We start from the raw sequence: 23,192 nt of genomic DNA on the forward strand, positions 1-23,192 counted from the left end.
AAATATATATATAATTTATAATTGAGAAATTATTATAGAGAAATATACTTATATGAATTAATAATAATTTTTATCATCTTATTTATTTTAGTTATTAGTGTGAAATTGCATCTTTTAGTGTGAAACGATTGTAGAGAAACTTATAATAATAATTAGTCTTGAATAAAATAAGTAATATTTATCGGTATTTGTTTGAGTTTCTAGGTAATTTATTTATTTATTTCAACTCACTTTGAGTTCACTTTCATTGAGTGTCGCCACTAAATAGTGTATTTAACTTTATGATAAATTATATGATTTTATGGTTATACTTTAACATCTTTTTATTATGCCATAAATTAAACATTTTGGATTACCCTTTAGTCAAGACATTACAGGGTATTTAAAACCAAAATGAGATTGCAATTGTGTAAAGCTTTATTGTGTAGGAGTTGAGAGTTCGTCTTTGACTTGGAGTTGAAGCTAGAGTTTTTAGATCTACGTCGACAATTGTTTGCACTTTTGTATTAAACTCTGTTTGAGACAAAGACTACGACAAAGACAAAGACTTTGGGAGCAGACGAAAATGTTAATGAATCTTTTAATTTTAAGCTGCAAATCAAATGGAGCTCTGACTCACAGACAGTCACAGCCACCAAGTTTTTTTGGTAGCCAGACAGAAAGTGAAAGTCCATTCATCCATCTCCATCCAAAGTGTGCAAAATAGTATGAATAGAAATGCGAGCGCGCCTTTTGTTTAAATTTTTCGTGCGTTTCACACGCAAGTTTATTACACTTTCAACTTTGACAGCGAGTGTGCGAAAAAAAACAGCGCACAGTCAAAATCAACAGCAAACTAAACAACAACAATAAAAAAATGAGTAACAAAATGTAAACTGCAATCAGAGAGTTGGTAACCGAAGCAGAATTGGCGAAAGGTGTTAAAACACATTCGATATGCATAGAGTATATAGTGGACTATATAGTATTCAACAGTCGAGGAATGAGATCACTTGGGTCAATTAGCTTAAGCAGACATTCAACTTGGGAGGAAGCTTTGACCACGAGTTGAAAATGAAGGAAATTCGAAATTAGAAATGTTGAATGTCTCTTCAAATGCCAATCACGTTGACCGATTTATCACTGTCTGCCTATAAACAAAAAAACCTTTGCTTTTCTACACTTGCTAAACGCTGTTATTTTTTTGTTGTTAACACTTTTACTAATACGACGTATTAGTGAAACTTAAAGACAAAGGAAAGCCTTGCACAACTCACAAGTGATAAAGCAATTTACTTTAATGTTTTATTCGATTACGGGCAATCGGAACAATGCAAGGTCTTCAAGTGCATCAAGATATTTCTTTTAATAACGAGTTATACTCGTAGTACTCTTTGTTTTATCTCGTTACGTAGACTGATTCTTGTTTAGATAAATATTACAATCTCTATTATACCGAAGTCTAACATGTTCTCTTACTAGTTTTGTTAGCAATTATGTAATACTTTTGTTAGATCATTTTTTAGAATTAGTTTTGATATCACTTGATAAGCTGAATACTTCTGTAAATTGTTTGGGTTGCTGCATTTTGGTTTATTTTGAATGTAGCACTTCAACTGTATACCAAGTATAGTCTTCGATATATTTTATTATTTTTGTGGTATATTGTCTGGTATATTTTAAGAATAATACCGCACTGTTTTGTTTTTATTCAATATGGTTAGCTGGTATCTCACAGTCGAGCACACTCGACTTGTTTTACTATAAGTCTTTATGAACTCCAAGTTTTTAAGTTTTTAGACATCTTGATGACACTTTTAGAACCTTTTATAATAAACAAAATACTGCACAATTAATGCGCACAAAATATTAATGCAAAAAAGTGAATTTACTCTATTTAGTATACATTAAAAGAACGCAAATATTTAGTTCCATGAAGTTATTTTCTATAACATTAGAATATTCGCTCGAAGTTTTCATACTTTACAATTTCATTAACACCAAATAAAATTCTAAAATTACACTGAGATTGAGATAGCATCGCTGCTCTTGACTGCAGCTTCGACTATCATAGTTGTAAATAATGTTGAGAATAGTTTTGCTACTCGTATAATTTGATAATTGAATCGTGATTAGTTTTTCGTGAAGTTTGCAGGGTGTTTACTCAGCTCGTTTATCAATCGCCTTGTGCCCAATGTTCCACAGGTATCGCTTAGCACAGTAATCAGACTGTGATATGATTCGTGTGATAAGCCTTATCACAGATACGTTCTTACGTAGTTCTTTGAGTGTGATTTTGAGTGATTCGAGCGTGCTGCACTGTGTGCTGACCAAATGGCTGACCAGTTTGGTTTTGCCAGCTCGTGTGGAAAGAGGAGGCGCGTCATGCCCCAAATATGTGGTAAGCGGCAGCAGCATCAAGCGGCATCTGCAAATGACTTTGTTCCCGAATGTGGTAGCAATACTTTTGCTTATTTACAATCATTATCTGCCCGCATCCCACTTCTCTGTCTCTCTCTCTTTCTCTCGAGACTGCATCGCGCGCTCGGCAGTCGCACGATTCGCCAATTCGCCGATTCGCGCTGCGTTGAAAAATATTAAATTGTAAATAAATACAAAAAGGCAAAAGCTAAAGAATTATGTTCGTGTCGCCGTCGACGCGGCGAATGCGATTGTATTATAGAGACTGTGACTGTATCTGTGTCTGTGTCTACGTCTGTATTGTGTTTTATTTTATTTTGTTGTTTTTTCTGTTATTTTGTGTTTTTTTTTTTTTTAGTACATAAGTTGTAGTACTCAAGCGCACCTCAGACGCTGCGGTCGTTGGTCGGAAATGTCGTTAGTTGTTGCCTTCACTTTTCGTTTCCACCTGGGTTTTTGTTGTTATCGCGACACACACCTTTTGCCTCCAGGCCTCCGCCGCGTGTGCTAAACGAACGCTTGTTTTAGTACTAAATCGAACACTGCGAAAATTGGCAACGAACCCGCATCGAACATTTTTTAACTTTTTGCCCAATTTCTCGCGCATTTCCTGTGTTGTTTGTGTGTGTGTAAATTTGTATTACGCTTATCACAGCGCACAATTTGTTATGTTATGCATTCAATTCTACGAAAGATAACAAACAAACTATAATACGACATTTAACTCTCTACACAATGAGCTAAATACGAAACAAAAAAAAATAAAAGAAAATTGTATATATGAAAAAAATAATCGTGCTTGGTGTTAAAAAATATATTGTGTGGTTTTAGCACATCGTTAAAGGATTACACAGAAAGCCAAAGCAAACGAAACATCCGATTCTTAACGAACACAGGTGAGAAATCTGCACTCAGTGGGCGTGACTTGCCAAAAGTAAACTCCGCTTCTATATATAATATGTATCTAAGAGATAAAGAACCTCAGGCTTTTGTGTTGAAAAATTATGACTATTGCAGCACTGAAGAGTGTGTTTAATGTTGCAAAAAGCTTTTAAATATTGACACTTGGCTTAAGTTCGCAAGTTGATCAACTGAGAAGATTATGAAAGCGTAGTAAATAAAAAGTGATCTGGCTAGGCTTTTACTAAAGTGCTTCAAATGAATTGAATCCCCTAAATTAAGTGATTCATGCTTTCAGCATGTTACGATACAACTTTCATTAGTACATATGTGCTAAAATTAGTTTTACAATGTGCGCAGTAAGGAGTTTTGGAACAGATGTTCTAAAAAAGTACTAAACGACTCAAACGACTTTAGTTCAATATGAATATACAAAATTATACTAAATACTTTCTCTGAAGCATGACTCAAGTTTCCATTATATTATAATGCACAAATGTCAATATATAAAGTTGTGCTAAAATAGTGTTGATGTTGAAATCTAGCTATATTACAAATAAGCTCGTCATGTCGATAAGAATAACAATAATACCATGAAATCCGAAAGCACACACAAATGTTTTTATATGTAGGCATTTTTTTCCTCATTGGGAATACTTATTACGATATTATATGGCTAAGTGCTGCGATACTTGGGTCATGAAGGCAAGTGAGTCATTTGACAATAAGGAAAGAGGCGCGCCGCGGAGCAAAACAAACGTGCTCACATTGTGCATGGTCGGATGCAAAACAGAGAGATCCCCTTTATTCCATAATTCACTTGAGCTTTGTTGTTTATGAAAGGCCAACAACTGGCCACAACAACAGCAAGAACAACAGCAGAAGCAGCAGCAGCAAGAAATTGTTCAAAATTTATATGAACCAAAATAAACAGAGATTCATAAGCAGCGCAGAGAATCGAAGCAAAGGAGCCAAAAACAGAAACAATGCGTAGCCATGCCGGCAAAAAGAAACAGAAGAAGAAAATGAAAACACACAAGAGAGTGCGATATGCTTTGCAAAAGGGGTTGATTAGACGATACCCTCTTGATTTTTTTTATTTATATTTTTTATAATTTTTAAATCGGTTCTTTTGAAGTGAAAGTCTTGTTGCTTAGCTTTGTTAGCTGTTGATTTGATATTATAATTCAACAATCTTATTTGTTTATTTACTTAAGCAATTAAGACTGGTGATTAATTATAAATTGAGTATTGATTTTTATTAGTATTCTTTAATATTATTTGCTTCTTTATTTAAGATACAGTTAGAGAACAAGTTAAGAATTGAGTATTTCAAATATAAATGTATTCAGGCTTAATAAATTGATTGCTATAAAATTGCAGCTTCTAGTTTTTGTTTGTTTAAATCTATTTTTTTTTACTATTCTTTCGGTTGTACTAAAATCTTTAGAAATTAGACAAGTTATGCAAATAAAAAGTGAATGCTTTTATTAGGAAGTGAAGAGTGAGAATCTTAAGTTAATAAAGCCTATAAAACTATAAGTATTAGTAACACTGAGCGGTCTAATCCACCCTCTTTTACCTATCCTCTTAGTTCAGGGTATGAGAAAATCAACAAAATACGAAACAATTTATAACTGCACATTTCTGTGGCAAGTGAACTTTTGCAATTAAAAAAGCTGCTGGCAACTGGCAACTGGCAGACGGAGCGTGATCCCAAACAGTTCGGATAATACAATAGAAGGCCAGATGGCCGCAGCTAGAGTTTTAAACGCTTTTCCGCAATCTCTGACCAAATACTTTACGTACACACTGTACGCACGAACTGCGCGAAGAGGAAGATCAACCAGACTACTATCTAATAAAATAATTTATGCTTTTCTAAGAACATTTTCCTGCCCTTCTCGCTGTAGTTGTTGTTGTTGTTGTTATTATTGTCGCTTCTTAGGCCTCTTTTTTTTTAGACATTTTATTTATAGAAGAGTACGAAATGTGACGCATTTCGTTTAATTTGGCATGTGAACTTATTTATTTATTTATTTTTGTTGCTTGTTGGCTCGCTTTTCGTTTTTTACTTCGAGTGAATGACTTGTGTGCTCTGTTTTTTTGTTGTATTTAGTACATGTGACAATCTCTCTCAATTGAACAACGCATTATCACTAATGAAATAGCCCCTGCAGACGACACACAACAATTGTGTATACACGAAAGTATATTTGTAACTTTTTCGTGTATCATTTGCCTTCCTCATGTGTCGTTTTTTCGCACTGTTCCAAAGTTCAGGGTAGTGGGCTTAGTGGGCCAAGAAATTGATGGATGCATTGGGCAAAGCCAAAAGTAAATAACTTCCGATTTATAATTATTTTTATTGTATATAGGGTGTCTCTTCGACCGGTAACTTTCCGTCATATGTACAACATACAAAGTTACTTCTATCTTATCTATTTTCTCAAGTATCTCTGCTTAAAAAAAAAGGCAACCATCCACTTTTGGTATTGTATACAATTATTCTATCTCGTCTCGACGATAAGCTGTCGAGGAAGCCAAAGATACAAGATTGATGTCATTCTGCTGCTGTGATTTTTCTGTTGCCTACTCGATGCCATCTAATACCCTACATGTGTTTTCTTTTTCCTCCTCTGTTGGTTTGTTCGACAGCTGTCAAAGTGTTCTGTTTACAGCCAAGACCATTTTGAATATTGCGCTGATTAATTGGTCATGATTTGTTACAGTTATGACAGCTTTTCTTATTATACCAAGAAGAAGCGGTTTGAAAGTGAAAACTGTTGAAATGACGTAAAATAAATCTGTTCTAAACAGCGCCAACAATATAAATAATCGTTCAGCTGTTGATGCCGCTGTGTCATGCATTGGCGAAATACAAAAAGACGTCAATATATGGGGTGCTAAAAGTGTGCTAAATTGTAATACTTTGAAGTCGAAAGTATAGATTCAGTTCAAATGGCTTAATTGTCCGAAAAGTGTGTTCTAAGCAGCGAAATTATTAATATAAATAATGGTTTAGCTGTTGATGCCATTGTGTCATACTTTGGCGAAATAAAATAGACTCTTATATTTTGGTGTACTAAAATGCCTACTTTTAAGTTGCATGTATTGAATCAGTTGAATATTGTCTTATCGTCTGGAAAGTGTTTGCTTGTTGAAGATAGTGAAATGTATTAATTAAAAAAAATCACAAATTGCTGTAAATCACTTTTCTACTTCACATAAATCTTCGAATTTTTTTTTAAGACAGCAATAAATTTCAACAAAATAAAGCAAACATAATCCACAATGCTTAAGTGTATTAAAATTGTGCTAAATTGTTCAAGGTTGAAGCTGATAATATCAGAATCAGTATTTTAATGTGGATTATAAAGCATATGACATAAATTGTGTACTAAAAATTAGTTAACTGTACTAAATCACTTAGAGAAACAAGTCAATAAATTTCAATACCCCCAAAAGCAAATATAATCCCCAAATTTCGTAGCTCTAAAATCACAGTGATTGAGTTGTTCATTAAACCAGACGAATTGGCAGACACACGTCCATCACGTTCAATAATAAATATTTTGTTTAGTACTGTGTTTTGCTTGTGAATCATTATAGTACACAATTTGCAATCAAGCCAACAACCTGATATTGAGCCAATGCCTGTCGAATGATTGAAATCAATCTATTGCAATGATATTAACACTAGTCACTGTTTACCTGGCAGTGCCTTGACATATCTCTTGGATCGCATTCAATTGGCCTGTTTATTTCACAATTCTATACTCGCACTTTTTTGCCCAAATTAAATTTCTTTGTAAATTTTTGTGGAGCGCGGATATTGTGCAATATATTGTGTGTATATTTCCAATCGATTTATAAATAACTTGAGTTTACATAGCACAAATTGCGAAGTAAACAACAGGTCGAATGCCCCAAGTGACGTTGAGGCGAAAACAAATTTTCCCTGTTTATATGGTGGAATCGAATGAAACTAAATACAACAAAATTGAAATGCCAGAACAGTTCTCAACTCGCAGCTCTCTCCCGTATGACATTGAAAAGTGCGGACAGGGAATTGGGTTATCGCTTGTTTTGCTCCATGTGCTGCTCCGATGTGGCGTGAAAATACTTTAAACAAAATCTAGAAATTGTAATTTATACTAAGTACTCAAGTATTAAATGCAGCCTGACAACACAAAGCAAACAACTACTTGCGACTCTTGACTCTCGAGTCTCGATTCGCCGATCAACGATCACCGATCGCGTCGATCGCCCACTGAGCGAATTGCAGTTTGACGGGAGCCGATTTCCAATTATATTTGTATTCATAATTTATATTTATAGTACATTTCGCCATGTGCACAGCATACAAAACTATATATTAGTATTCGACTGGAGCAATTAAATGCGCCCACGTCTCATTAATAATCGTGTATTGAGCTTCGGGCACCATCCAAGTCTTGACAACATCAACTAAAATATGCTAAAAAAGTTATTTATTGTCTCTGAATTGCTTGTCTTTTATGACACTCATTAACATTCTCTGAATACATTCATTGACAAATATTCTTAAATGGGGTTTCTGCATTTAAAATTCTTCGTTGCTTTAGGTAAAACATATTTTATTAAGTAGGTGAATTAAGTTATTCATTTAAAGTGCACCAAAAATGGAAAGTTGTATAAAAAGTCTTTCTAGCTTTATTGAGTCTCAATTTTCAACAGTGCTGGGCATATTTTTAGTCAAAAAGGGATTTCATTTGAATTTTTATTTATCAACAATTTTAGAAACAGCAAAGTGTTCTAAATTTTATTATATTTAGATTTTCCTTCATTTCACATTTTGAATACTTTATTATAATTCAAATTGTTTTTTTCAAATCTGACATATATAGTCATGCATTCATTCAAAAATACTTCATCAGTGATTTAAATTTTCAAATGTGCCAAAGTGTACTAAAATGTTCTAAACTTGATATTATTTATAATAAAATAAATCAAAACTATTGTTTCTAATGTATAATACACTTACATTCTATATTCTTCATTAACGATTTAAATATACAAAATGTTCTAAAATGTACTAAAGTGTTCTAAACTTTTATTTATTACATTTTATGTTTGCATTCATTATAAAATAATAATTTTTATTGTAAAAACTAATAACTTCGGTATTATGCATCAACAGTTTTAATTTGCATTAACAATTTTAATTAAAAAATTCAACAAAAGAGTACTAAAATACTTAATGTATATTTGTTATTTAAATATATTTCATTAACAATTTTAATTAAAAATTTCAACAAAAGAGTACTAAAATACTTTATATTTGTATGTTTACAGTAAAATGAGTATTATTCATCAATGATTTTAAAATGTACCAAAGTGTACTTAAACGTACTTAATTTGTATTTATTGCATTTTGTGTTTCGAATTGCAGTAAATATTGGCATTCCCAGCCTTATTTTGTGACCACATTTACTGCGACTGTTATCACCAATTTGTACTAACGTTTTGCCATTGTTGCGGTTTTTGTTTTGTTTGGTTTTTTTGCAGATATCGTTTTCGCTTATCGAAAATACAACAAAAGTCTGTACCGAATGCTGCCGCCAAATTGCAGAGTAACTCAAACTGAAAATAATTGCGATAAGGCAAATGGAAATAAATGGTACTATGTGCCTCAGTTGCATTCAATGAGGAGAACCTGAAGAATCAGAAACGAACCGATGTGATACTTGGAGACTAAGCATTGCAACAACGATATAAATACATTAGTGTTAACCATTTAGCGCTAGATAAAAGCTACATAGGAATACCACAAGCAGATATAATTCTACTTCTACTTCTACAAAAAAAGACTTGAGCTGAAACACTTGCCAAATTCAACATGGAACACTTGGATCTGGCTGGTTATCTGAACACACCAGTTAACTGGAATCTGGGTGCATTTGAGCACCAAGGTGAGTGCAATACTGATAATAGTTTTATATATTTTTGAAGTGCTGGATGAAGTGATTTAAAAGACTAAGGAAATGACCTATAAATATATAATTCAAGAAAGCAATTTAATCAAGAAAAAGTTATGTACTATATGCCACCTAGTTGATTAAAAGCAAAAGCTATAAATAATGCTGTCGCAATCAATGACGCTGCATAGCTTAAATAATCCTTCTTGAGTTGTTATAAACAATGAAAACAGTCTGCGGTGCCTTTGCTTGGGTTTTTCTTATCTTTTTATCTTTGACATATGACACTAGTTTTAATTTTGCGCTATTGAACAGCATAAGCCGAAAGCTCTTTCGATCTATTCAATCTACATAACTTTATTAGGTCAACCCAAGCTTTATTGAACTTTGAAAGTCATAAGAGATTTAGTAGATTTAAACCATATCGACAAGTTAGCTTTGAGCTTTTATGCACTTTGAAAGCTCTTTTACGTGTACTTAATTATTTAGATAGCAGCTTCAATTTAATAATTATACTCAACATTTGCTTAAGTTGCAATTGCTCTGCTTCATCAAATTAAAAATTAATCTCTTACAGTCACTTGCAGCCAGTGTCATTAGCTGCACTGTCTGTGATTGATGTCGTCTATTAGTGCCGCTTTAGACTAATGTCATTGGCATACAAACATGCTCAGCTGGTCACTTTTATGCCCAACGCTTTATTAATAAATTGCATAATTAAGCGGCATGATTCATGCCGAATGAGGCAGAACCAAATGCAGAAGATGAGGCAAAGTTTGTCGACTGAGGCGATCCCGATGCGGGCGCATTGCGATAAGATCATTGCAACAGTTGCAGTTGCAGTTGCAATTGCAGTCTTTGTTTCTGTTGTTGGTGTTGTTGTTGCTCTGACTGTGACTGTGACTATGACTGTTGTTGAATGGAGGACTGCGAGATTGCCGGTGCCTGGGGCCGGCATCAACGATGCGATGTTATGCTGTATGCAGACTGTCGCAGAAATCTGCTCGACAGTTGTTTGATGGCAGTTCAGTTTTGTGGCAGGCACAGCTGGAGACGGAGCTGCAAAGATGCGCAAATGCCAGGCGCGCCTTCTAAGTACGCGGAATAATAAGAACAATAAAATTAAATGATGAATAAATAACATAATTGATATTATATTTCATCTAATAAATGATGAAACATACGAAATAATCACAAATAAATAATTCAACAATATGATTTATAATTTTCTTTGAAATAAATAATCAAAATGACAGTCCAAGGTCTCAGCAGCCATGGGCTTCAATAAAAAAGTTTGGCTTTAATCGAAAGTCACCTTCGTAAATCAATTTTAATTAAAAAAATTAATGAACTAATAAAACCAATTGTCTAATAACAGATGATAATAGAAAAATGTAAATAAAGGCAACTTTTAAATTCGCCAAATTCTCATTGCCAAAATAATCGCAATAAAATATGAAATATTAAATAAAATATATAAATGAATGAATTAATTTTTAGAAACAATTCATTTAAATACATATCATAAATAATAGATAAACAATATACGATAATTAATAATAATAAATAAAACTTACCATTAATAATATAACTACAATATATGAAAGAAATATATTACAAATACCCAAATGATATTTTCATTGCCAAAATAATTGCAACTAAATATGAAATATTAATAAATATATATAAATAAATATTTTAACAATTCATTTAAATATTGTACAAAAAAAAAACAAAACAAAAAATTACTGCTATATTATAGTATATATACATAAATACCTAAATGGCTTACTAACAAATATTTATAACAACTGAAAATAGCTTGCAATAAATCATTATTAATAATTAATAATAATCTGACTAGACTGAAATTCTAGTTTAAGAAAATAAAATAAAATACAATAAAAATAAAATGATTGATAAATAAATTAAAAAACTAGTTTAATAAAATAAATTATAAAATAATTTCGGAATGCTAAAATACTTTTTTGTCAAAGTCATAAAATTTTCAAAAATGTTAAATGCTATACAAAAATGTAAAAATATTAAATTGTAAAGAGTTAATTACTCTTTTAATGATAAATAATAATAAACTACAATAAAAATTTAGTATACCAAAATACATATAAAATAGGTTCTTATGACAAATCAACAAATTAATTAAATAAACAAACAAATAAATAAAAATAAAACAAATTTTATGAAAGAAAACATTTTTTACTAATGTCTAATATGAATATATTTAAAAATAAATTTTGCCGTTTAAATATATAAAACAAAATAAAAAAAAACCCACCAATTTATATTACTAAATAAATTTGTCGTTTATATTATAGATGTGATGGACTTGTCGAACTCACGGCAAATGCTGGAGCCCATCATGGAAGAGACGTCCGACGACGAGGAGCATGCGCAGAACAGTTGGAACGGTTACGAGCATCGTGGCAGCTGCGGCGGCTTCTGGAGCTCCGCAGAGTCTGAAACGGGTTCGGTCATCAGAGTCGAAATTAACAAGGGTAAATAGTGTAGTGTCAATAAACAGTTCAGTTCAGTGACTAATCTCTCAATCACTTGCAGATATCGACGCCATGTCCGAACGTGACTTTGCTTGCCCGCCAAAGCGAGCGCGACGCTCGCAGGACGAACAAATGATGCAACTGCAACAACTGCAGCAGTCACAACAACAACAACCACACAGTTTGGAGGATGTGGTGCAGCTGCGACGTCCGCCTCCTCCACGCTACGATGCGGACTCACACAACAGTCTGGAGCGCTTCCTCGCACTCGAAGCCTGTGCCCGCGACAGTTACGGAAGTCAGGGACAAAGGAACAGCGCGGGAAGCAGGCGAGGTGGCTGCTCGTTTGATGACTTCTACTCGGACAACGATTCGTATCATTCGCTGTCGCGCAGCTCGTCGCTGGTGCAGTTCGAGTCCCTGGAGCGACAGATGACGTTGCAGGAGCAGCACCAAAGCATGAGCAGCTTAGGGAACAGTTCTCCCTCGCTGCTCAGCTGCGAGACGATGGCCAGCAGCAGCGGGAACAGCGGCAGTGGCAGCGTTGCAGGCAGCGTTGGAGGCAGCCACAGCAATCCGGACAGTCGACGCGGTTCGGCGACATCGCTGCTGAAGCGCTACGAGTCCAGTGATGGGCGACTGCATCAGACGTACTATGAGCTGCATAAATTGGACTTTGAGGAGCAGCAGCGTGAGTTGTTTGGCGCCTGCAAGAGTCTGCATCATCAGGCCGAGCTGAAGTCGGACTCGGAGTCGAGCAGCACGTCGAGCAGCGACAGCAGCGGACACTCGATGCTCAGCGCTTGTCCGGGCAAACAGGATGCAGGCGGAGCTAGGAGATTGCCGCTGAATTCGGCGGAGAATTTGTCAGAGGATTCGGGTTATGGGGAGCCGGGCAGCACATTGCGACGCGCCAAATCGAAAAGCATACCAAAGAATTTCGACAAGCTGTGCGAGGAGGAGGAGATGGAGGAGCTGCTGCTGCTGGAGCACGAAGTGGAAGTGGAAACAGCCAAGGCAAAGGCGGCAGCAACAGTGTTAGCGTTAGCAACGCATTCCAAAAACTCCAATGATTTGTGTCAGACAAAAATAGAGCAGACAAATGAGACGACGACGACGACGCCGCGCTCATCGTCGTCGTCTTCGCTATGCTCTCCAACATCATCTATAAATAGCGGCGAGAGAGGCGCACGCTCGCCATCTCCATCGCCATCAGCATCGCATTCGCGTTCGCCTTCGCTATCCCCAACGCCCAGCGGCTCATCAACAACAGCCTCTTCTATGCCGTCGACGTCGTTGGCATCGCCTGCGTCTTCGTCGTCGTCGTCGTCGCCATCGTCATCGTCGTCTGCCGCCTCGTTCACTTGGCTGCGCAACAGTTTGCCCGACATACGCGAGCCGCGAGGTTCGTCTCCCAAATCAATAGCGGACAACAACAGCTACGTGCTGGCCAACAACAGCAACAACAACAACAGCAGCAGAAGCAGCAGCAGCTCCTCTGCCGAGTGCTCACCAGTGCTGGCCACAAGAGCCTCGACGACGAGCAGCGTGCCCAACGAGCTGCAGCAGCTGGGACGTCGCAGACGCGCCAATCGTCCACGCGCCAATCGACCGAGCAGCAGCGACGGACACAGTTCTAGCGAGGATCTAGATCAGTTTGATTGCCACAGTTTGCCGCGCATTCGACGCAGCTGCAGCTGGAACGATCGCGGCGGCGGAGCATCAGCTGGCGCAGGGTATTTGAATGCCAGCTATCAGAATTTGACACTCTTGGATTACTCGGATCAGCGGGAGAATTGCAAACGCAGCTCCTTCACAGACATGGATAAGCGGGGTGGCAAGGACTACGAGCATCTCATTTGCAAGGGCAACTTTCTGCTCGACGAACTGAGTCAGATCTACGACAAGAACGTCTCCATACTCAATGACAAGGCAGTCGACGTAGAAGAGAAGCAACCGGTGCCCCACAAATCGCTGCAAGATTTAGTGGATGAGGCGTCACCACAAGTGCAACATGTGCAGCTCACAATACGCAAACCGCCGGCACGACAACGACGCAGTGGCCAGGCGGATAAGGAGCCAGTGGTGCTATCGCAAGAAGTGACACCTGTGTTGAGTTTCAGCAGCTTCGGCAAGACCTTCGATCAGGATCCCACCAATCTGCCCACCTCTTACGCCCAATCGCTGGAACAGTGCAACATCGATGTGCCGCCGACGCAGTCCAGCAGCAACAGTTGCCACAACAAAGCAGCGCAACCAGTGCGTATGCTGCCCAAGCGTCGCTTCCAGAGCACCACGGCCAAGCAGCGCAGTCTGGTGAGCAGCACACCCAATCTTTCTGCCTTTGATGGCGGTGGCCAGGAGACAGAGGATGACATCTATGTGAGCAGTGCGCACAATTCAATGCATCAGTTGCCACAAACAGCCGCACAACCGAAGCCATTGGGCATCTTGTTGCCAGCTGGATCACGTAACTCGTTCAGCAAAGAGGTGAGCTTTTGCCCCGTGGTCAGCAAATATTCCTGGCAAGAACAATCTTCGGAGGAGCCGCCAGAGGAACAGAGCAGCGGACAGGAGGAGGAGGATGACGATGGGCAAGAGGAGGAGGAGGACAACGATGCCACTGTTATTTATAACACCAAAGAGAACGAAAATGTTGCTGCGCGCTACAATGCAGAGCAGCAGCAACAACAGCTAAGGGCACTGCAACAACAGCAACTACAGTTAACAGCGACGCAACAGCAGCTAAGAGAAACGCAGCAGCGAGAGCAGCGCGAACAAAGAGCGCCAGAGCGTGAGTGCGCGATCGATGAGAAGAGCGCAGAGAGCGATGATAACAACGAAAACATCGCTAGCGCGGACACGAACCAGCAGCAAACGACGCAGCAGCAACAGCAGCAGCAACAGCCACCAACAAAAACATCGCAAACATCGCAGCCAGCAACGACGACGGCGGTTTCAGTGCCAAGCGTCACTGCTGCCGTCAGTCTTGAAACACGCGTCGTCGCGAGCTCATCGTCCGCGCTCGTCGCTCCAGTTCCAGCCACAGTTCCACATCCAGTTACCGTTCAAGTGCCAGTTGCAAATAATTTGCCAACGCGTCCCTTAAGCCTGCACTTGCCCATTCTAAGTGAACCGCCCACAAATCGCGCTCATCACATTTTGTACGCCTCGCAGCAGCTGCTGCAGCGTTACGACAACGACATCGACGACGTCGATCATCATCGTCACTTTGATCGCAGCAACATGTCGAAATCATCGCAATCCGTCTCCTTGACGCCCAGTGGCAACAACAACGAATCGCCGCTGAAGCAACGCGCAAATAAAACAGATGAAAAGCATCCCAGCTCAAAGAGTTTTCTATCGCGTTTCGCGCACGGTTTGCGTTTCTCGTTGCGTCGCAAGAAGAAGCAGCAGCAACAGCAACAACAGCAACAGCAACAACCACAGCCGGCGACAACAACAAAGGCCGCCAAGCAGAGCGCAAAACAATCGCAGCAGAGCAATGGCAAATCACAGGATATCGTACACATACCCCTTAAACCGCCACGCAGCAACAGCGGCGCACTCGACGACAGCAACATCTCGGAGGCGAGCACAGCGAGCATGCACAGCCGCCAAACCACAACAACAGCTGAGTTGGAACAGTTGCCCAAAACGTCAACGCTGCAGAAGCTGGTCACAGGCAAACCGCCGTTGCCCAAGCAGCCGCCTCGTCTGACGCATGCGCCAACCAGTGCTGCCTATCCGCAGCAGCAACAACCGGCAGCAGCAGCTGTGGCTATCTCCAGTGCTGCCCATGCGAGCAATGCTCTGTTGGATGCCGAAAGGGAACAGTATGCGGCATTTGCCAAACAGTTGACATCGGGCCACCAGCAGACAAACACAACAGCGATGCGCGATACGGAAACGGTTGCGGGCGTAACGGGTACAGAATCGCCATCGCGTGCTAGCGTTGCACAAAAGACGCAAATGTTCAATCAGCTGGGCGCCGGTGCATCGTCGCGTCCCCTCACCATGGTCACCGCGGTGCCGGTTGCTGTCTCGCCCATGCTGGACAATAAGATGGGTCTCATCGAGACCAATTTGGACACACACGAAACGGTTATATCGGGCAAGACGCGTTCGTTGATGGACATCACTTGCAATCCAGTGCATCAGCAGCACAAACGCTATTTGGTCAAACGGTTGAATGTGACCAGTGCTGCTTATGATGTTGAGCATGAAGATGATGATGACGACGACGACATCGATGGCCAAGGGGGGTCAGCACATCAAAACATCGAATCAGGCGAGCGGAGTGCAAATTGCATCGGTGCGAAGACCGCACAAAAGCATGGAATTTCTGTTGGATAAAGAGAATCAAAAGAATGTTTTGGTGAGTACCAAAAAAACCGTAAAAATCCATTCATGCCCTTCTCCCTCTCCTTTCACTGGTTGGCCCATTTGGGGTTGGCTGGCAAAACTACTTACACATAGTTTTTATGGCTTTTGTCTCGTGCCATCATCATCATCCCCAAAAGCAGGCCGCTCCCTTGCCTTGCACTCTACCCAGTTCCCAAATGAGGTTGTTTCGTTCTTTGGGTCAGTTGGGGTTCTGCTTAAAAATATAAGTAATTAGAAATTTTCACATTTGGATATATGAATGATTTATATTTTAAATGACATTTTCTAGGGTATTTGCTAGTCGATGCCAGAGTTGTCTTTAGTATTTGCCTATTACAATATTATTATTACGTTTTCTTTGCTCCTTTTCGTGTTTATTTTCTCTCAATGTGCAAATTATGCATGCGAAGCGATTTACATTTGCTCTCCCTCTCTGCCCCACGTTTAATCCTGCATTGTTGGGGCAGCTGTCTCGTTTGCTCTAGTTCTTGCATTTCCACTTGAGTAGCGACGGCGTGCGACTTTGATCTTCCTTACGGCTGTTAATTGATTTCGGTAGCTTGCGACACTCTCCCCCTTTCTCTCCACTCCCCCACTTCGGTCTATGCTCTGTCATTCATTCGCGCGTAACAGACATAATAACTGTGCATTTTTGTGTCATCTCTTTTTGTTCTTCTTACTCCCACTCTCCCACTCTCAGCTCTCGCTTCTAATGCGTGTCGCATATCCATTAACATTATTTCGTATCCTTTGCGTTCATAATTCGCCCGCTAATCGGCTTTGGAACGTGCATGCGTTTTAAAACGCCTACGAAACGCGTGTTGAGTTGCGTTTTGATTTATTAGAAGCTCTTTGAATATGCTCGTGTGTGTATACGCGAGTGTGTATGGGTGTGAATACAGGCACACATACGCAGTGTTAGTCCTTGGAGCATCTCTCAATGACATTGTTGTTGTTGGTTTGTCGCCTCACATTTTCTCTTAATTTGCTCGAGACGCGTTTTTATGGCTCCTCAACAAATTACGAGCAATTTAATGTCATCTTCTGTTGCTGCTGCTGCTGCGGTTGCGGCTGCGGCTGCTGAGACAATGACCACTTGACCTTAGTTGTATAATGTGGTGTGTAATGATGTGCCACCGCATTCCTCCCCCTACTGACCTCAACCTCCCCCCTACCTCCTACCTCCTCCTCCTTTCGTCTCTTTGTTTTTTGCAGCTTTTTGCCTCGTTACATTTTGTCTGCACAATTTTTTTCCCATTATGTTAATCAAGTCGTTGGGCCGCCTTTTGTTAACGAAAGGTTCGCATAAAACTGTTGACCCAAAAGTTGGCCCACTTATTGTGTATTTCATCCAACTTTGTAGTATATTACTTTAGCTGCTGTTATTAAATTAATCCATAAAAATGAAACTTTTGTTTGGGCGGTTGCCTAATGGTGTGCACATTATTTTGGCCACCAGTGTGTGTCGGCGGTGTGCAGAATTTCCTCATTGTTCATTCAGGTGTGTTTGACATTGAAACTGATTAATTTATTAAGATTAATTATGCAGGATAACAATGGAAATCAATGTAGAATTCTTTCAAAAGGCACTTATTGATTTTTTTCATTTTATCGTTTTTTGCAACATTTTCGTAATAAAATTTGCACTTACAAATCGATAAAGTAAAATTTCAACTATCTTATCATGTTAAATAACTGCAACGATATCTAGGAATGACATTCAATTTGGGTTTACTTATTATTATATTATCGAACTTGTTTTCGTTTCCAGTTTGAAGCGAAATTTTGCAATAAATGTATCTGGTTTTTAGTTAAACAGACGAGAAGATATGCAAAACATTGTTTATAAATAGAATGATTTGAAAAATAAAATTTAACAGATGACTCAATGCCGTTTCTCTCTCAACTGAAACTGAAAGAATGCATAAAAATGTATATAAAACTCAAGAGTTTTCAAATGTTTATATTTCGCATGTATACCTAGATATATACATACCGTATAGTATGTGAATTTGGAAATTAGATAAATCATATTGAGAATGTTTCATTGCTTATAGAAGGCTGACTAAGTAAAAACTACGTCTCATTTGCATAGATTTTGTTCGAATTTGTTTTTTTACTTGTAAGTCGTGATTGAAACTGCGCCCATTTTTGGCGTCTTTTATGTCGATGTCTATGTCTTCATTTGTTTCTTCTACTCCCACGTCGAAAAACTTTCGCCTTGATTTCCGTTTAAATTTAACTGTCTTTATGTATGTTATGTGGATATTTGTACATTTGTATATAGTTAGTACTTGTTGAAGTATTTGTTTGCTCGTGCGGAAATGTGACTTTGTATTTTTTGCGTCGCGTTGCGCTTGAGAGTTGTCAAGTGGAATAATAATGAAAAAAAAAACGAAAATAATAATCAAATAATTGCTCAGAAAAATGAAAGCAAAACATAGATATTGTTATTATGTTGTTGTGGTTGTCCCCCCCTCAAGCATACCAATTATGAAACTTAATTAAAATTTGTAAATCTTGTTGTCTTTGTAATGCGCGCAAACAAATTCTTGTGATAGCACAATAAATCTCAGAAATTTCTCTAAGGAAAAGCGCGACCCAGTATTTTGGTTAGTGGACTTCTGCTTCTTCTTCTTCTTCTAGTACAATGACTACATAAGTACTACTACGTCTTTATTTATTTGCTTATCTGTGCGTGTGCTTTCTGATAGTACAACAACTAAGTACAAGAACCCAAAACAAACTGCACCTTTACCCCACCTACCCCCATAGTCTGATGATTATTTAATGTGTGTGCGTTCCAACGGCTTTCAATTGTTCGCAGCGCGCTTAGATTTCATTTTCATCAAATATTTGCGTTAACATTCATTCTCAGTCGCTTTACGAGCAGTCGACGTTGTAAATAGTTGAAGGCGAAGGCGAAGGTAAAAACATAGCATGGCACACAAAACATCGCCCAAGGCGCTTGGCTGTCTGCCAAACTGAGAGCGGCTCTCTCTTTCTCTCTCTTAACATTCTAACAGTGCATTGTAACAGCGCTGTTAATATTACATGATCGATGCTGATGTCGCCTGTCACGTAGGAGCAGCAGCTGTAAATCGTTTGCTGTTAGATTAATTTTATGCTCTTGCCATCTGTTGCTTTAACAATAGCACTTGCTCTCTTTGCCTTCCTCTCTCTTTCTCTCTGGGTATTTTCTACCTGTTTCTTTTACCAATACCTAGACTGTCTTATCTTTGGTGGCAATTGTAAAGTGTCTAAACGATTTTTTCATTGCCATATTTGCAGCAATTCGTTTTGCCTCAACAAATGCATGTCTACCATCTCTACCTTTCTCTTTCTTGCATTTGCCTAAAATGTCAAAACAATTGCGACAAAAAGATTGGAAAATGCAACTTGCTTTTCATGGTTGCGGAAAAAGTCAACTTGAAAATATGCGAAGAAGTCGCAAAAAAAGCGTCAAAATGGAGAAAAACAAGCGCTTTCTTTTAAATACCTAAATTGCACACATACTACTTAAATTCGTTTTAACTAATTAAAATACTTCAATATATTTAGTGCTTAGCTGAGAGCTGAGCTCACAGCTTAAGTATTTGTTCATTGTCTAATAGACTCGCTAATTTATTCAAATTAAAACAGCATTTAGTCTGGCCTGAAATGCGCCACGACTGTACTGCGTCTGAGCAACAGTGGCTTCCCACACAGTGAGCACGCCTTAGGCGAAAGTGCGCAAAAGGCAGGAAATTTAATTAATTTCAGTTTATTTTCAACTCATTTCAGTGTTTAGACTATTGTTGTTGCTGGTCACTTCTGCTGCTGCTGCTGATGTTGCTGCTGCTGCCCACAATTTATTTTTCACACGCCTTTAATTTTCGCCGCCATTCTTTTCGCAGCGTGTAATTTTCCTTTTTGCGCGTAAACAATTGAAAATTGAGAAACTCTTAAACAAAACAAAGTTTATTTATCATTTCGCGCTTTTCTTTACTCTGTTTCTTTTTTCTATTTTTTTCTCCCTTCACCCAACTGCCACACTGACAAATCAATTTGTATATCGTTGGGAAATGTGTGGGTGCAATTTCCTTAGCTTTCCCTCTATACTTTTACATATAATACTCGTAGATGTGGAGGCGCTCTTTAGGTGCAGCTGAACCCAGGAAATAATTGCTGGAAATTAATTGACGATTCTTAATATTAATTAATAGCAGGGCGCGTGTTGATGCAATTGAGACGAGGCTCGTATATCATCATAAAAATTACAAATAGCTGAGCATTTATCCAATTTATTTCCTTTAGTGCTCTCTTAAGCAATTCAATCTCATTTCGAAAACAAATTCAATTTCGTTCACGTCTTTGTGAATTAAATAGCATTCATTTGCTATGTAAACAGTTATTTGCCTGCTTTATGCCCATTTTCCCTTTTGGACTTTTGTGTCTAATCGTTATTTGCTTTGCTTTCAACCATTTCCATTCACACCTCCGTTTTCCATTTATCTTGGCCAAAAAGTATGCAAATTGTACTACAAACAAATCCATTATTATATTTATCTGGCTTTTGGGGTACTCACATTGAATGATATACTGAGTGCCGATATCGATTTACGTCTTGGCCAAAAACATGCTCCACTTTCAGCCAAGTCACCTGACACGCTATTGAACACTTCTGATTTATATCGTTCACTTTCATTGACTCATCATCAGCTGCTGCTGCTGCTGCTGCTGAGCATTACATATATCGTATTTAGTATTTATATTTCTTCACTTTTTGATTAACTCAGCAAATGAATTTTAACGATTTTACGCAGTTTGTTGCAAGTTTTCACGATCTGTTAATTTTTCGTTGCTTTGAAAAATGTGCGAAATAATAATATTTGTACTTTTGCGCAATGAACTTGCAATCTAAAAATAGTTTACAGATCTACAGAATATCTGAAAAACATTTTTAAATAATTATGCATACACATCGCTTTAATATTTTTTTCGAGTTGTTTTGTGTGCAGGAATTTTAAGCTGATTGCAGCTTGTTTTTTTGCGATTTTATTTTTGTTTACTGTCGATTTTAGAACGCAAAGTGGGCTGGGGTCGGATTTGAGAATCTTTTCTACTCTCTTCCCGTATGTTTAGTCATTGTCTATAATAAAAAATTATGATAAATTATGGAAGAGCCAGCTGTGTTTTCTTAAAGAGCATCTCAGCTAATCTACATATGAGTTTTTGTGCTCATGTATTTATTGCCTTTTTTTGTTGCTGAGTAATTTATGAGTTGGCGACAAACAACATTCCAAATGGCATTCTCGTAAAAATGTGAATGCATCGTGCAACAACAACAACAACAACCATAACAAGCAAACGCCTCATGCTGCTTTGGAACCCAATTACAAGTGCTCTCAAAAGTCTCAAACTGATGGCAATCACATGCCACATTTCACTGGCTGTTAATTCGACTTGCACCTCGTGGCAGATACGACATCTAGTATGTGGCATAATGAAAGCCTTTTAAAGCCGTTAGCTTGAAGTGGTCCTAAGCTGCCACATGGCGTTGCACAGACACACATAAAATAAACCCCGTCAAGATATGCGGAAGTTGCAGTTGCATCATATCCAAAGAGCAACAACAACAAAAAAAAAATATATATATATATGTGTATGAAAGTCGAGCAAAAGGTTAAAGGACTTTATTATGTCGCGTTGCATGGAACTGGAGCGTAGAGGGATCTGGGGATGGGGTGGAGGCCTCAGTCAACACTGCAGGGGATGCGTCTAGTGGCCTTTAAAGACGGTTGCCAAGCCACTGAAGAGGTCTAAAGAGCTGCAAAGCGAAAGCAACGAATGTGGCATTTTTATTTTACTATGAATAGACTTAAATTTTTTAGTTTAATACGTAGCAAAGAAAAAAATAATTATAAAGGCGTGTTAGCCTTCATGAGTTTATTCCGTCATAAGTAGCTTAGTTTGTATAACATTATGCCAGTTGGTATAACGTATAACAGTTGATATAACGGTGCAATAGGTGGTATAACAGTATGTCAGTTGGTATACCAGTATACCAGTTGGTATAACAGTATGTCAATTGGTATAACAGTATATCAGTTAGTATAACAGTATGCCAGTTTGCTTAAAAATCACTTCTATTAATACATTTACTCCAATTATTCAAACATATAACAGTAACATAGATTGTATAACATTATGTCAGTTTGTATAACAGTCACCGAATTCTTAAATATATTCTGTAATAACAAAAAAACAATTAGCTGGACGTATAACAGTTATACATTGACTATAATAGTGTGTCAGTATAACAGCTTAAATAACAGCTGAGAAGTCAAAAGTTTAAAGTAATTAATGCTTGGCATACATAGAAAATTAGCTAATATGTGCAACTTTTTGATAGACTGAAATCCGGCTAACAAGTTCTACAGACAGTGATAAAATACTTTGCGAATAACTGTTATATTTGCTTATATAACAGTATTTATTAGAGTTTAATTTGTGTCAAAAGCACTACAACGAAATGTGTGAGCAATGACATCACTGCTGTAATTCATTGTAAGACAGAAAACAGAAGACTCATAATTGTGAGCGTTGATCATCCATTGTTCATGCAAAAGAATCTATGGAATCATCACTGTTTATTGTTCCAGAGTTTCTTGAACTCCAGAACAGCACGATCAATGCAATACTTATAAACAGTAGCACATTTTGAAGAGACACTACAAAGTACTTTGCACTCTTTTTGTCTTTGAAGGCGGTGGCGATTCTTAAAACCTCCGCACAACATTCCCAGTCAATTTGCCTAGTCGCCAAGCCTTAAAAAGCCGCACAACTTAATTGGACTTGAGAAACGAGCTTGGCTTCAAAAAACAAAAACTAGGTTACCAAGACAACACACACACACAGAAAAGAGACACCGATCTGTGTGTGTGTGGGCCAATGGCAAATGAATTCAATTAAGTTAACAGCCAACGAGCAAATGTTCAAGGCTAACGCAATGCTGATTGGAACTAAAGACAACACACACACACACACA

The 23,192-nt window shown here is 38.1% G+C and overlaps 1 protein-coding gene across 4 annotated transcripts in view; it reads left to right on the forward strand.

Annotated features, from left to right (window-relative positions):
• The window catches only part of LOC133850880 (probable myosin light chain kinase DDB_G0279831), a 62,409-nt gene that overhangs the window by 14,427 nt on the left and 24,790 nt on the right, over positions 1-23,192 (forward strand). The window contains exons 1-5 of one of the 4 annotated variants that reach the window (XM_062287132.1): positions 3,155-3,296; positions 8,851-9,254; positions 11,597-11,776; positions 11,838-16,041; positions 16,073-16,154. In XM_062287132.1, the coding sequence (XP_062143116.1) occupies positions 9,182-9,254; positions 11,597-11,776; positions 11,838-16,041; positions 16,073-16,154 (4,539 nt within the window). In that variant the 5' untranslated portion in view covers positions 3,155-3,296; positions 8,851-9,181. Of the gene's footprint in view, positions 1-2,365; positions 2,381-3,154; positions 3,297-8,850; positions 9,255-10,312; positions 10,356-11,596; positions 11,777-11,837; positions 16,155-23,192 lie in introns of those variants that run through there. The other 3 variants (XM_062287123.1, XM_062287122.1, XM_062287124.1) reach the window with 3 other exon arrangements.

Source organism: Drosophila sulfurigaster, chromosome 2L (assembly GCF_023558435.1).
Source record: "Drosophila sulfurigaster albostrigata strain 15112-1811.04 chromosome 2L, ASM2355843v2, whole genome shotgun sequence".
In the NCBI taxonomy this organism is placed as follows: Eukaryota; Metazoa; Arthropoda; class Insecta; order Diptera; family Drosophilidae; genus Drosophila; species Drosophila sulfurigaster.